The following is a 13,271-nucleotide window of genomic DNA, read 5'->3' on the forward strand; positions in this document are numbered from 1 at the left end:
AAACGCTTGAAGAAGGAGTAAGATTCCCAAAGCTTGTGTTTTCAAATAAACCTGTTGGACAATAACCTGGTGTTGTGTGATTTCTGACCTTGTCCACCCGAGTCCAACATCAGCACCTCCACATGATGGGCAGTGAGGTCAGGCTGGACAGTTGGGTCTGTGAGGAGTCGAGTTGCATAATGGGGGTAGGGGAATGCTGTTGAGTGTCCCTGAGTACTTGGGGAAGTGTGTATCAGCAGGGAGATCTGTATCGTAGCTGCTCAAAAGTCAGCAGGTTTTCATTGCTCTGCTTTCTCCTTAGAGAGACAACCAGTGGTGGTTTAATCTGGGGGTGATTACACCTCAGGCGAAGGGAGAAGTCAAGACTGAGAATCCTTCATGGTGACCTCAGCCGCTGCAGGAATTGAACACACATTGTTGGCGAGACAACAAGGTGCAGAGCTGGATGAACACAGTAGGCTAGGCAATTCCTGCTCCTATGATGCTGCTTGGCCTGCTGTGTTCATCCAGCTCTAGCCTCCCTGCTCCTATGATGCTGCTTGGCCTGCTGTGTTCATCCAGCTCTGCACTTTGTTGTCTCGGATTCTCCAGCATCTGCAGTTCCCACTATCTCTGACACATTGTTGGCATCACTTTGCGTCGCAAACGAGCCATCCAACCTACTCAGCTAACTGAACCCTTTTGAATGTAAAGTAACTACAAAAAAATCTTGACTTAAACAGTTGCACATCATGCACACTCTAAGTTGTATAGAGCCCTAGAAAATACAAAATAAAAATCAACTGAATTTTGAGTGACTTTGTCTTATGTCAGTACGGCCTTACCCTTGAACATATTTGATGGTGCTTGGCAGGTCTGGCCGCAGCCATTAGAACAACACTTTCTAGAGCTTGGACATTCTGTGTCTGAACTGCAGCTCTGGACACAGGCTGCTGCAAAGCCGGAGGCTTTCTGTGGTGCTGGACAATCACCTTGCTTCAGCATCCGAATGGATTTCAGAAACTCACAACTTGTCAAACATTCATGGTGTTTCTAGAATGCAAAAGTAAGATAGGATTCTCAAAATTAAAACCAAGCATTTTCAAACCACTGTACAAACTGTACTAAAAGAATCATCCTAATGTACTGAGAGTTGGGGTATCATAAGATTTGACACTGGAGTTTAAGTCTGCCTCAAACAAATTAAAAACGCATATTGACGGCAGGTACAAAATAAATTCCGGAAATATATCACAAAGAAACTGAACAGGTCATTGTTAAGCATTGAGATAACAAGGTATAGAGCTGGATGAACACAGCATGCCAAGCAGTATCAGAGGAGCAGGAAAGCTGACGTTTCGGGTCTAGACCGTTCTTCAGAAATTGGGGATTCTGAAATAAATAGGGAGGGACAGGGAGGCGGATAGAAGATGGATAAAGGAGAAGATACGTCGAAAGGAGACAGACAGGTCAGAGAGGCGGGGGTGGAGCCAGTAAAGGTGAGTGTAGGTGGGTAGTTGGGGAGGGATAGGTCAGTCCAGGGAGGACGGACAGGTCACGGGGGCAGGATGAGGCTGGTAGGTAGGAGATGGGGGTAGGGCTTGAGGTGGGAGGAAGAACAAGTTAGGGAGGTGGGGACAAGCTGGGCTGGTTTTGGGATGCGTTCTGGGGAGGGGAGATTTTGAAGCTTGTGAAGTCCACATTGATACCATTGGGCTGCAGGGTTCCCAAGTGAAATATGAGGTGCTGTTCCTGCAAACTTCAGGTGGCATCGTTGTGGCACTGCAGGAGGCCCAGGGTGGACATGTCATCTGAGGAGTGGGAGGGAGATTTGAAATGGTTCGCGACTGGGAGGTGCAGTTGTTTGTTGCGAACCGAGCGTAGGTGTTGTGCAAAGCAGTCCCCAAGCCTCCGCTTGGTTTCCCCGATGTATAGCAGGCCACAACGGGAACAGCGGATACAGTATACCACATTAGCAGATGTGCAGGTGAGCATCTGTTTGATGTGGAAGGTCTTCTTGGGGCCTGGGATGGGGGTGAGGGAGGAGGTGTAGGGGCAGGTGTAGCATTTCCTGCGGTTGCAGGGAAAAGTGCCGGGGATGGTGGGGCTGGTGGGGAGCATGGAGCGGATGAGGGAGTCAGGAAGAGAGTGGTCCCTCCGGAAAGCAGATAAGGGTGGGGAGGGAAAAGTGTCTTTGGTGGTGGGGTCAGATTGCAGATGGCGGAAGTGTCAGAGGATGATGCGTTGGATCCGGAGGTTGGTGGGGTGGTATGTGAGGACGAGGGGCATCCTGTTTTGGTTGTTATTGCGGGGAGGGGGTGTGAGGGATGAGTTGCGGCAAATGCAGAAGACGCGGTCGAGAGCATTTTCGACCACTGTGGGAAGGAGGTTGCAGTCCTTGAAAAATGAGGACATCTGGGATGTCCGGTAGTGGAATGCCTCATCCCGGGAGCAGATGTGGCAGAGGCAAAGGAATTGGGAATAGGGGATGGCATTTTTGCAGGAAGGTGGGTGGGAGGAGGTGTATTCTAGGTAGCAGTGGGAGTCGGTGGGCTTGAAATGGATATTGGTTTCCAGGTGGTTGCCAGAGATGGAAACAGAGAGGCCCAGGAAGGGGAGACAGGTATCAGAGATGGTCCAGGTGAATTTAAGGTTGGGGTGGAAGGTGTTAGTGAAGTAGATGAACTGTTCGAGCTCCTCGTGGGAGCACGAGGTGGCGCTGAAACAGTCATCGATGTAACGGAGGAAGAGGTGGGGGATACGGCCAGTGTAGCTTCGGAAGAGGGCTTGTTCCACGTATCCGACAAAGAGGCAGGCATAGCTTGGGCCCATGCAGGTACCCATGGCCACCCCCTTTATCTGTAGGAAGTGGGATGTGGCCACCTCTACATCGGGGAAACCAAACGGAGGCTCGGGGACCGCTTTGTGGAACACCTACGCTCGGTTCGCAACAAACAACTGCACCTCCCAGTTGCGAACCATTTCAACTCCCCCTCCCACTCCTTAGACGACATGTCCATTCTGGGCCTCCTGCAGTGCCACAACGATGCCACCTGAAGGTTGCAGGAACAGCACCTCATATTCCGCTTGGGAACCCTGCAGCCCAATGGTATCAATGTGGACTTCACAAGCTTCAAAATCTCCTGTCCCCCGACTGCATCCCAAGACCAGCCCAGCTTGTCCCCGCCTCCCTAACCTGCCCTTCCTCCCACCTATCCCCTCCTCCCACCTCAAGCCCCACCCCCATCTCCTACCTACCACCCTCATCCCGGCCCCATGTCCTGTCCATCCTCCCTGGACTGACCTATCCCCTCCCTAACTCCTCACCTACACTCACCTTTACTGGCTCCATCCCCGCCTCTTTGACCTGTCAGTCTCCTCTCCACCTACCTTCTCCTTTATCCATCTTCTATCCACCTCCCCCTCTCTCCCTATTTATTTCAGAACCCCCTTCCCGAAGAACGGTCTAGACCCAAAACGTCAGCTTTCCTGCTCCTCTGATACTGCTTGGCCTGCTGTGTTCATCCAGCTCTACACCTTGTTATCTTAGATTCTCCAGCATCTGCAGTTCCGACTGTCTCTGAAACATTGTTAAGCATTGTTCATTTTTTCCTGTAGCATGGGTTTTTGTTACTGCTGCTGGTGATCCCGTAAATACTGCTGGCTGACATATCCATGAGATCTCCAGGAACGATGGTGTGATATATAGGCTGAGGAACTAAGCTTGGTAGTGCCTCAGGTATGGTGAGGTCTGCAAATCACATGCAGAGTTTGTGGCTGCTTCCAATGTAGCTTTGAAGGGCACTGGTACAGCTATGTTTGCATGTTGGAAGCACCATGAGCATTATTGAAATGGATGGCCATCCAACTTGCAGATGAAGTGCTTTTGATTTGCAATGATCAAATCTATGCTAAGATTGTGATTATGGAAATCCTCTGTATTGATGGGCTTCTTTGAATCCCTAGCCTAAAAGGAGCCTAAAAGGTTTGCAACATTCTAGCTCTCTGGGCCCAAATTTTAAATTTATGAGCCATGCCCATTCTGCATACCTCATTCAACCATTTAAGCTTCCCCTCTACTCCTTCCACACCTTCAGCATTAACACATGACTGGGGGCCTGCAAACGGACGCATGACTTAATTTTGACTGAAAACAAAAAATGCTGGGAATCAAAGTGGATCAGGAAGCCTCTTAGGAGAGACAGCAACTTAACGTTTCGAGTCTAGATGACTCTTCAACAGAACTCTGATGAAGAGTCATCTAGACTCCAAGAGTTCTGTGGATGCTGTCAGACCCACTGTGATTTTTTGTTCTTGTACAGATTCTAGCATCAGCAGTAACTTACTCCTTTACTTTAGATGGAACTTGTCTTTGAAAGCAAAAAAATGCTGGAATTAACATGGAAGCAGAAAACCTGCACGTATCATTCAGTAATGAAGAACTAGTTGGCTGACTGTTTTTACGTAGCTTCATGTCCTGATTGGCCTCCTTTCTATGCTTAACAGTCCTTCTGTGTCTCTGCATCGCTATCATTATCAACCCCTCTTTTGGAGTACCATTTGATTACTGGCACTCATTCTCCACTAACATGATTTCTGCTGGTCCCTTTCTCTTGCTATCCTCCTCTTCCATTCTATGTATTCCTTTGTCAGTGTTTCTTCTTCTCTCCCTATACTCTTTCCTCTGTTTCTTGCCCTCTTGCTCTTCCTATTGTACATCTCACCATCTCCACTCGTTCCTCACTCTGCTGGATCCAATTTTGTCCTAACCCTCTTACCATGCATGACTTATATATTTCATTTAGTCTACCTGCTTTCAACTCCAATGAAATCATGAAGTGCATATTGAAAACAGAACAAACTGCATGTTTGCTAGTTTTAAACTATGACTTATCTTCTTGAAACTTACTTAAGTTAACACAAGGAGCTTGTCACTCTGGTAAAGGCCAGAAATCTTTGCAGAATTTCAGAACCTACTGTGATGGAACTTGAAATGAAAGCTAAATAAATTTGTAATGAACAGTCAAGAAACAGGATTCAAAGTAGCCCATACAAATTCTCTATTAGATGTTCTCCTACCTCACACTGTCGCCGGCACTGGTTTTCATCAGTGTCCCATAACTCTTTGCAAGGCCGTAGACACTGCAAAAAATAGGAAAATAAAATTAGCCAACAGCCCATTAGTATCACTGCAACTAATTCCTGTAATCTCTTACTACCTTTTTTCTTTCTTTATATTTAACTCCTGTTAGTGTTTCAGTGCAACATTAGGTTATGATGTTGGTGGAACATCATAGATGACATTACAGTCTCTTATTCACCTCCAACGTAATTATAGCTATAGATGTAGGATGGCTCAGTGATTAGCACTGCTGCCTCACAGCACCTGGGACCTGGGTTCAGTCCCAGCCTTGGGCCACTATCTGTGTTAAGTTTGCACATTCTCCGTGTGTCTGTGTTGGTTTCCTACCATAGTCACAAAGATGTGCAGATTAAGTGGACTGGTCATGCTAAATTGCCTATAGTGTCCAGGGACATGTAGGGTAGGTAGGTTAGCCTTGGGAAATGCAGGGTTATAGGTTGGGGAGGTGTCAATGTGGACTTGATGGGCCAAATGATCATAGAATCCTTACCTTAATATCTAGTAATATTGATAAATTATCCACTTATGATCTTGGTAACTTCTTGCTGACTGGTATTATTTGCTTGTGAGTCATTAGTACCTGATTGGAAGTTTCCAGTTATAAACATATATGATATAATACTTGTTTGTGGAATACAAAAATTATTTGTGGAACGCAAGATCATAATCTACTTTCCATGTGTGACTTTTAGTTTTAAACAGTGTACACTATAGGCATATGATTACTTCAACTGAATGGACACGTTAAATCATATTCACTCTGTGCAGACATCTCCCGAGAGGAATTTGGCACCAGGGAGGAGCAGGAAACAGTTACATCACAACAAGCATTCCAGACCCCACAAGCATCAGTATAGAACACACCCACTTTGGGGAATTAGACAGTGTCGAAAAATAGAAACTAAAAAGAAACTGAAGTGCAGTTATTTCATGACGGTTTCTTCTGATCTGGCCCTGGAAGTTTTCAAGTGACTGCCAATCTGTAAACTTAGTGCACCAACTGCAATTAACCCCCAATTGACCTCCAGATGCCTATAGAGGCATCAAATGAAATTACTTTACCTTAAAGGGGCAGGTCAAGTTATGTATGTCTGCAGTACAATAACAAACATGACTTCATTGCATAACACCTCCATGAATAACATCAGGGGACATTTCATAGTATGTAAAAGTATTGCATCTGGATCATATTCAGCACACTTCACACGTTTAAAATTGTAAAAAAAAGATGAAGACATTTCCTGCGATGTTGCTGCATTCTTCTCAAATGCAGAACTGGAGATTTACAAACCACTACCAATTTATAGAAACTTTCATAACCATTAATTGTAATGTTACTCTGAAGATTTAACTTCTGTCCCAGTGAGATCAGAATTACAAGAAACAGTAGATTTGCACACTAAAACAGAGCTGTGGTGAGCACTGAGGCATCTTCAAATAGCTCATGAATCTGGGAGTTTCAGTGCTCTGTGTCATTATTGAGGCATAAATACTGACCCCAATATGGACTGTTTGCTGATGAATAGGATTGTATAATTCACAAGCAATAAATGTTTTGAAGATTTATGACAGTCTCGTTTATATGTGGAATAATGCATTTAGTAACATAGAACATCAGTAATATTGAGTAGTTTAGAACACGTGGCATGAGTACTGTAGGTATTTTTCATTGCTCAACTTTGGTTAGGTCATAAAACCAAATCTATTCTTTTTTTTAGTATAGTGGCTGTATACTCAGAGGCCGGGCTGTTACCGACTTTTAGTTAATCATGCAAGGATTACAAATTTGCATCTGTAATTGTAAAAAATGTTGCTGAAATATTGCAGGATTTCAATGGCTTTGGGAAATTAACTTTAAATATAAAGGAAAAATAGATAAAATCGTAAGAAAAAAAACAATCAACCTGTTTATGAGGATCTTTAATAAAAACTGAAAGAACTGTGGAGGTTGTAAATCGGAACGAAAACAAAGTTGCTGGATAAGCTTAGCAGGTCTGGCAGCAACTGTGAAGAAAAAAAGAGTTAACATTTTGGGTCCAGTGACCCTTCCTCAGAACCCCCGCTCTGAGGAAGGGTTACCGGACCTGAAACGTTAACTCTGTTTTTTCCTTCACAGATGCTGCCAGACCTGCTGAGCTTTTCCAGCAACTTTGTTTATGAGGATCTTTAGTTAGACAGTCTTGTACCTGGACCCAGAATGGATACTGGCAGAAACCATCTAGGGCTTCTCTATGAAAAGAATTAGCCTTAGCATTTATTCCAAAAGGTGCAATAATTTCAGTGCAGTCACATATCCAAATTTGCTGATGACTCAATATCGGGCAGCGTTGTAGACAGTGTTGACAACAGCATAAAGTTGCCACAGGATATTGATAGATTAGGTGAGTGGGCACAGCTGTGGCAGATTGATTTTAATAAAAGCAAATATGAGGTTATCTATTTCAGACTGGAAAAGGATAGAACAGAGTATTTTTTAGAAGGCCCAAAGTTAAGTACGGTGGATGCCCAAAGAGATTTGGGAGTTGAGGTGCATAGCTCTTTAAAAATGTCACAAACAGGTGCAGAAAAAAGACAAGGCAGGGCGAATAAAATGCTAGCGTTCATATCTGAAGGGCTGGAGTACATAGATGCAGATGTTATGCTGCAGTTGTATAAAACCCTAGTTAAACCCCATTGTGAGCAGAACCGGGCTCCACACCTTAGAAAACTGAGATAACAAGGTGTAGACCTGGATGAACACAGCAGGCCAAGCAGCATCAGAGGAGCAGAAAAGCTGACATTTTGGGTCTGGACCCTTCTCCACACCTTAGAAAACACGTTTAGGCCTTGAGTTCAACACAGATTTATAAGGATAATACCTGGACTTCAGGGGTTAAGTTAGGAGGAGACAGTAGATGAATTATTCTCAGGAATTTAGAATGGTAATGGGAGATCTAATCGAGGTCTTCAGGATATTAACAGGGAAAGACTGGGTCTGTCAAGATAAACTATTTCCACTCGTTGGAGATTCTAGAACCAGGGCATAATCTAAGAATTAGGGCCAGGCCATTCAGGAGAGATGATAGGAAGCACTTCTATGTGCAAAGAATAGTAGACATTTGGAACTCTCTTCTTCAAATGGTGGTTGATGTTAATTCAATTGTTAAAATTTAAATCTGAGATAGACAAATTTCTATAAATCAAGGGTATTAACGGATATGGGCCCAAGGCAAACATATGGAATTAGGTCACAGTTCAGCCATGATCTTATTGAATGGCTGAGCAAGCTCAGGGAGTTGATGGCCTACTCCTGTTCCTATGTTCCTATGAGTTTGGATAGGTTACATCTTTTGGTGAATATCATTGTACCAAGTGGCTAGAACATACTAATAGAGTATGTTGTTGAAGTCCAGAGTCACAGGTCTCAAAATGAGAGGGTGCACAGTATGAAAGCAAAGTAAAATTAAATTAGAAGCAGTAACTTCCTCTGAATAGCATCAGAGGATGCTCAATAGTATATAATTGACAGTAATTAATTTCATGCCCTTGATGTTAGATAATCAAAGATTCATCTGTAGCAGAACCTGGCAATTCAGACAGAATTGAGATGGATGGGGAATCTGCTGCCTTATGTTTATGCTTTTACTTCATACCAGTTGTTATGTTATGATGCTGTGCTCTTTATTGTTCTAAAATAATAGGCTATCCACTTTCTACAGTCTTGATGTAGAACTGAATTGATCTAAGATCGATGGAACAGAACTCTCATCCATCAACTATAACTGTCATGGATGAAGTGAACTCCAACCCAATTTAGATAAATAACCAGCCACTGCACTTTCAAATAGTGCAATGTATTTGAAGCATTTGAAGATGTTTCTGAGAGAGAAAGTGCAGTATAAATGCAAGTCTTTTCTCTTTTGGTTTGAATGGTGTTATGAAATAGAGTAATAGAAAAAGAGAGAAAGATAAAAGAACTCATGCAGTCTTTTTCTTTTAGTTTCTTCACCTCCTTTTGCATTCGATTGCAACAGGTATCCTCACTCAAACCAGTAACTTTGCACAACGGAGTGAAGCATGCTCAAACTGAGCAAAACTAGCTGACCACAAACTTATCTCAAAAACTTAAATATCCATTTCCATCACCAGTGGCATTGTGTGGATGCAGCCTTACCATCTCTAAGATGCACTACAGTAACTCATTACAGCTTTTTTGACAGTATCTCTCAAACCCTGACCTCAACCATCTTAAAGGGGTAAGGACAGTAGGTTTGAAGATACTGTACACTGTTATCTTCAAGGTCCTTGTCAGTAACACATCTTCCCAATTTGAACATATATAATTTTTATTTCATACAGTGGATGCTTTTTACAAACATCCAGAATACTGCACCTAATAGCAATGTGTTGCAACCTACATCATACAGACTACAGCATTCAACAAAAAAGATCTATACGGTATACTCTCTAAAACCAACAAATTGGTCCTGAGGTGTGATGCTCAAAACTGAACACAGGCCACCAAAGGTGGTCCAACCAAGAGCCTGAAGAGTTGAAGCATAACTTCCTTTTATGATATGATAATGGAATAGTGTAGGTTAGATGGGCTTCAGATTGGTTTCACAGGTCGGCGCAAAATCGAGGGCCGAAGGGTCTCTACTGCGCTGTAATGTTCTATGTTCTATGTTCCTCCTCATTGGATATCACACCCATTGTGATAAATAGCAACATTCCATTAGTAGTTTGATTATACTTTATACATATCTCTAGTTTTTAGTGACTGCATGTGGGCACTCAGTACCTTCACTCCTCCATAGTTGATAGGCTCTCCCTATCAAGAAAATATTAAGATTGATCTTTCTTAGATCTAAAGTGAATGACCACTTCCTCCCAAACCCTCCCCCCATTGAGCTCCATCTGTAACAGTTTGGCCCCTTCCTTAATCAGTCTATATCACTTTGTAACTTTCTATCTACAAAACCTAATACGCCTCGTAATTGAGTCCTCTACAAATGTGCATGTACTGTTCTCTATTTCTTCATTCTTGCTTCTCACGTGAGAAATTGGGGCTATAAAATAGATCACTGGGGCACACCATTATCACATCTTGTGAGAAAGGTGCATTTTTATTTATCCTCACCCTTTGTCTCCCATCTCCCAACCAATTATCAGCCCATGTGACAAGGTTACCACCAGTTCCCTGCACTGTCATTTCTGCTAATAATCCCTTTGAAAAGATAGTAGGTAGAGATGGAGATGGAAGTGAAAGGAAAAAGAATACGGTAGGGGGAGAGGATATGGTGGGAGTGAGAGTCAGGAAAAATCTTAAGTAGCAGCGAGAGTCTGGGGTGGGGGTGTTGTGGAGCTAAAAGGAAAGCCACCTCTTTCAAACTTTTTTTAAATCCAGCTCCATCTATAAATATTGTCCTCAGGCATTGGTGGTTACTTTCTTGCTCACACTCAGTGTAAGAAAGAACTAAAATGCTAGAAAGCGTTACAGGAAAAGATGCAGGAAGAGAAGGAAATACAGAAGCATAACAGCACAGTGGGATGTGGAAACAGCTATTCCGAATCAGCAGCAATAGCCAAGGGAGGGTCATGTATTCCTCTATTTAGTGCACAATGTCACAGGATATTAACTTGTGCATTTGGAAATGTTTCCGTGACATAAAGATTAATAAAAAAACATTGCACATCAATTACAGAAACATCCACCTCAACATTTAATTTGGATCAAGACTTTCTAAATCAAACAGGTGGCTGTCAATCATCCTCACATGATGTCAACTGGTTTGGATGTACATATTTCTTCACAATGCAGCAGTCCTGAAAAAATGTCCTTGCTACCCAATAACATGTTCTTCAATTGACAAGACACACACTCAGGGCTAGATTTTCATGGGAGCCTGGCTGACAACAGAGATCTTTTAACAATGGTGGGTGGGATCTGACAGTGCAAGTCCCACCTGTATTTCCAACAGATATAATTTTTGACAGCGGGGGGTCAGCAGTAGTATGGGAATATAAATTTATGAGGCAGTGCAAATGGTCTTGAAGAGTGGATGAGCCTTGTTTTAAATGCCATAATCTAAAATCTTTTAAATACCTATTCCTTTAGATATAGAAAAAAAACCAAGCTAATTTGTAGTTAGAGTTATAAAAAATCTCCTTGTCATTATCTCGAAATTCCTAGAGTTTTTTTTGTCATTTCCCAAGGGCTGTTATTATTCCTGTGATCATTATGAATACTTGGCCCAGTTTCAAACAGCACTTATCTCAGCAAGAGAGGGAAGGGTTCACATTTTGATTGACAGCTTCAAGGGACTAGTAAAATGATTAGTTGCCACTGATGTGATTACTGAATAAAAAATTGTTTTTACAACAAATTAAACTCTGGAGGGAATTTAAAATATTTGAATAGGTTTCATGAATGGGAATCCAAAAGAACTGTGGATGCTGAAAAACAGAAACGAAAAATAGAAATTGATGGAAAGACTCAGCAGGTCTGCCAGCATCTGTGGAAATAAAGAAAGGTATGAAGAAGAGTCATGTTAACTCTGATTTCTTTCTACAGATGCTGCCAGACTTGCTGAGTCCTTTCAGCAATTTCTGTTTTTGTTTTTAATGAATGGATGAGTTTTCTTCAGTATTAATTGGATATGAATGAAGGTTCTGTATGATTGTTGAAGTTTAACTTTCTTTCATCTTCACAAGACTCCTGATGTCTGCCCAGAGTGGATACTGGCTGAAAAGCAATGACACTGACATGGGTGATATCTGATGGCTTGCATGTGGCATGAGTTATGGCAAGGTGGCTTAGATTTAGCACTGCTGCCTCACTGCACCAAGGACCATATTCACTTCCACCCTTGGGTGACTGTCCATGTGGAATTTGCATGTTCTCCCCGTGTCTGTGTTGGTTTCTGTCAGGTGCTCCGGTTTCCTCCCACAGTCCAAAGATGTGCAGGTTAGATGGATTGGCCATGCGGGGATAGGGTATGGTGCTCGGTGTGGATGGTATGCTCTTTGGACCATCAGTATAGTCTCAATGGTCTGAATGGCTCATTACCGCACTGTTGGGATTCTACAAGTTGAGGGGGCATGGGATGTGAGGAGACTCACAGATGTGAAGGAACACTTCAATAGGTTGGGATGCATGCGTTGGCATCGACAGATTCTAAGGAGTGACTGGGGATGATTTTAGAGGTGGAATGATTTACGGCATTTAAAACAATTGGAGCAATGTCCGAGGGAACCAAAAGAAGTGTTTTGGCCAGACTTCTAACTCGCTTCTCCCTCCGGCTGCCTATGATTTACTTCTGGGTTTGGCATGCCTGATTCTATTCTGCTCCTGACTTCCCAGAATGAAAATTGCGTGTAACATTGCACTTTAAACCATGGAAAAGAAATGCCAAGTCAGGAAATTTCCCAATTATCTCAGAGTCATAGAGGTCGACAGCATGGAGACAGGGCCTTTGGCTCAATTTGCCCCTGCCGCCCAGTTTTCACAATTAAACCAGTCCCATTTGCCTGTATATGGTCCATATCCCACCATATCTATCCCATCTATGTATCTGTCTACATGTTTCTTAAATTACTAAATTGTACTCACTTCGACCACTACTTCTGGCAGTCCGTTCCAGACACTCACCACCCTCTGTGTGAAAAATTGCCCCCCAGACTCTTTTGTATCTCTCCCCTCTCAACTTAAGCCTACGCCTTCTAGTTCTGCACTGCCCTACCATGGGGAATAGCTGTTGGCTATCTACCTTATCTATGCCTGTCATAATTTTATATACCTCTATAAGGTCACCCCTCAGGCTCCTACGCTCCAAGGAAAACAGTCCCAGCCTCTCCAACCTCTTCTTATAGTTCAGACTTACAGTGAAAATTCAGCCTGTGATATCAATTCAGTGCTTCTCATCTATTGATGAAAAACATAAATTTAAAATTTCACGAAATTTAATGGCAGCCGGATCATAACATCCCTCTCCAACACCTTCTTTAATTCATCCAATGACTGCAGAAGTAGTTGTTTGGCAGTAAAACACGAGTACTGCTGGAAAGACACATTTTGATGAACCTTTTCACCTTGCACTCTTCAGGACAATTCCCAAGAATTTCAATTTAAGAGAAAACCAACAGTCCACTAACCAATCAATCAGCACTC

At 42.9% G+C, this 13,271-nt stretch overlaps 1 protein-coding gene across 1 annotated transcript in view; it reads right to left on the reverse strand.

Moving 5' to 3' along the window:
- The window catches only part of anos1b (anosmin 1b), a 135,415-nt gene that overhangs the window by 45,565 nt on the left and 76,579 nt on the right, over positions 1–13,271 (reverse strand). The window contains exons 3-4 of the mRNA XM_048604656.1: positions 5,059–5,121; positions 825–1,032 (exon numbers count right to left, since the gene is read on the reverse strand). Coding sequence (XP_048460613.1) covers positions 825–1,032; positions 5,059–5,121 — 271 coding nt within the window. The remainder of the gene's footprint in view (positions 1–824; positions 1,033–5,058; positions 5,122–13,271) is intronic.

This window comes from Rhincodon typus, chromosome 13 (genome assembly GCF_021869965.1).
Source record: "Rhincodon typus isolate 14 chromosome 13, sRhiTyp1.1, whole genome shotgun sequence".
NCBI classification, from domain to species: Eukaryota; Metazoa; Chordata; class Chondrichthyes; order Orectolobiformes; family Rhincodontidae; genus Rhincodon; species Rhincodon typus.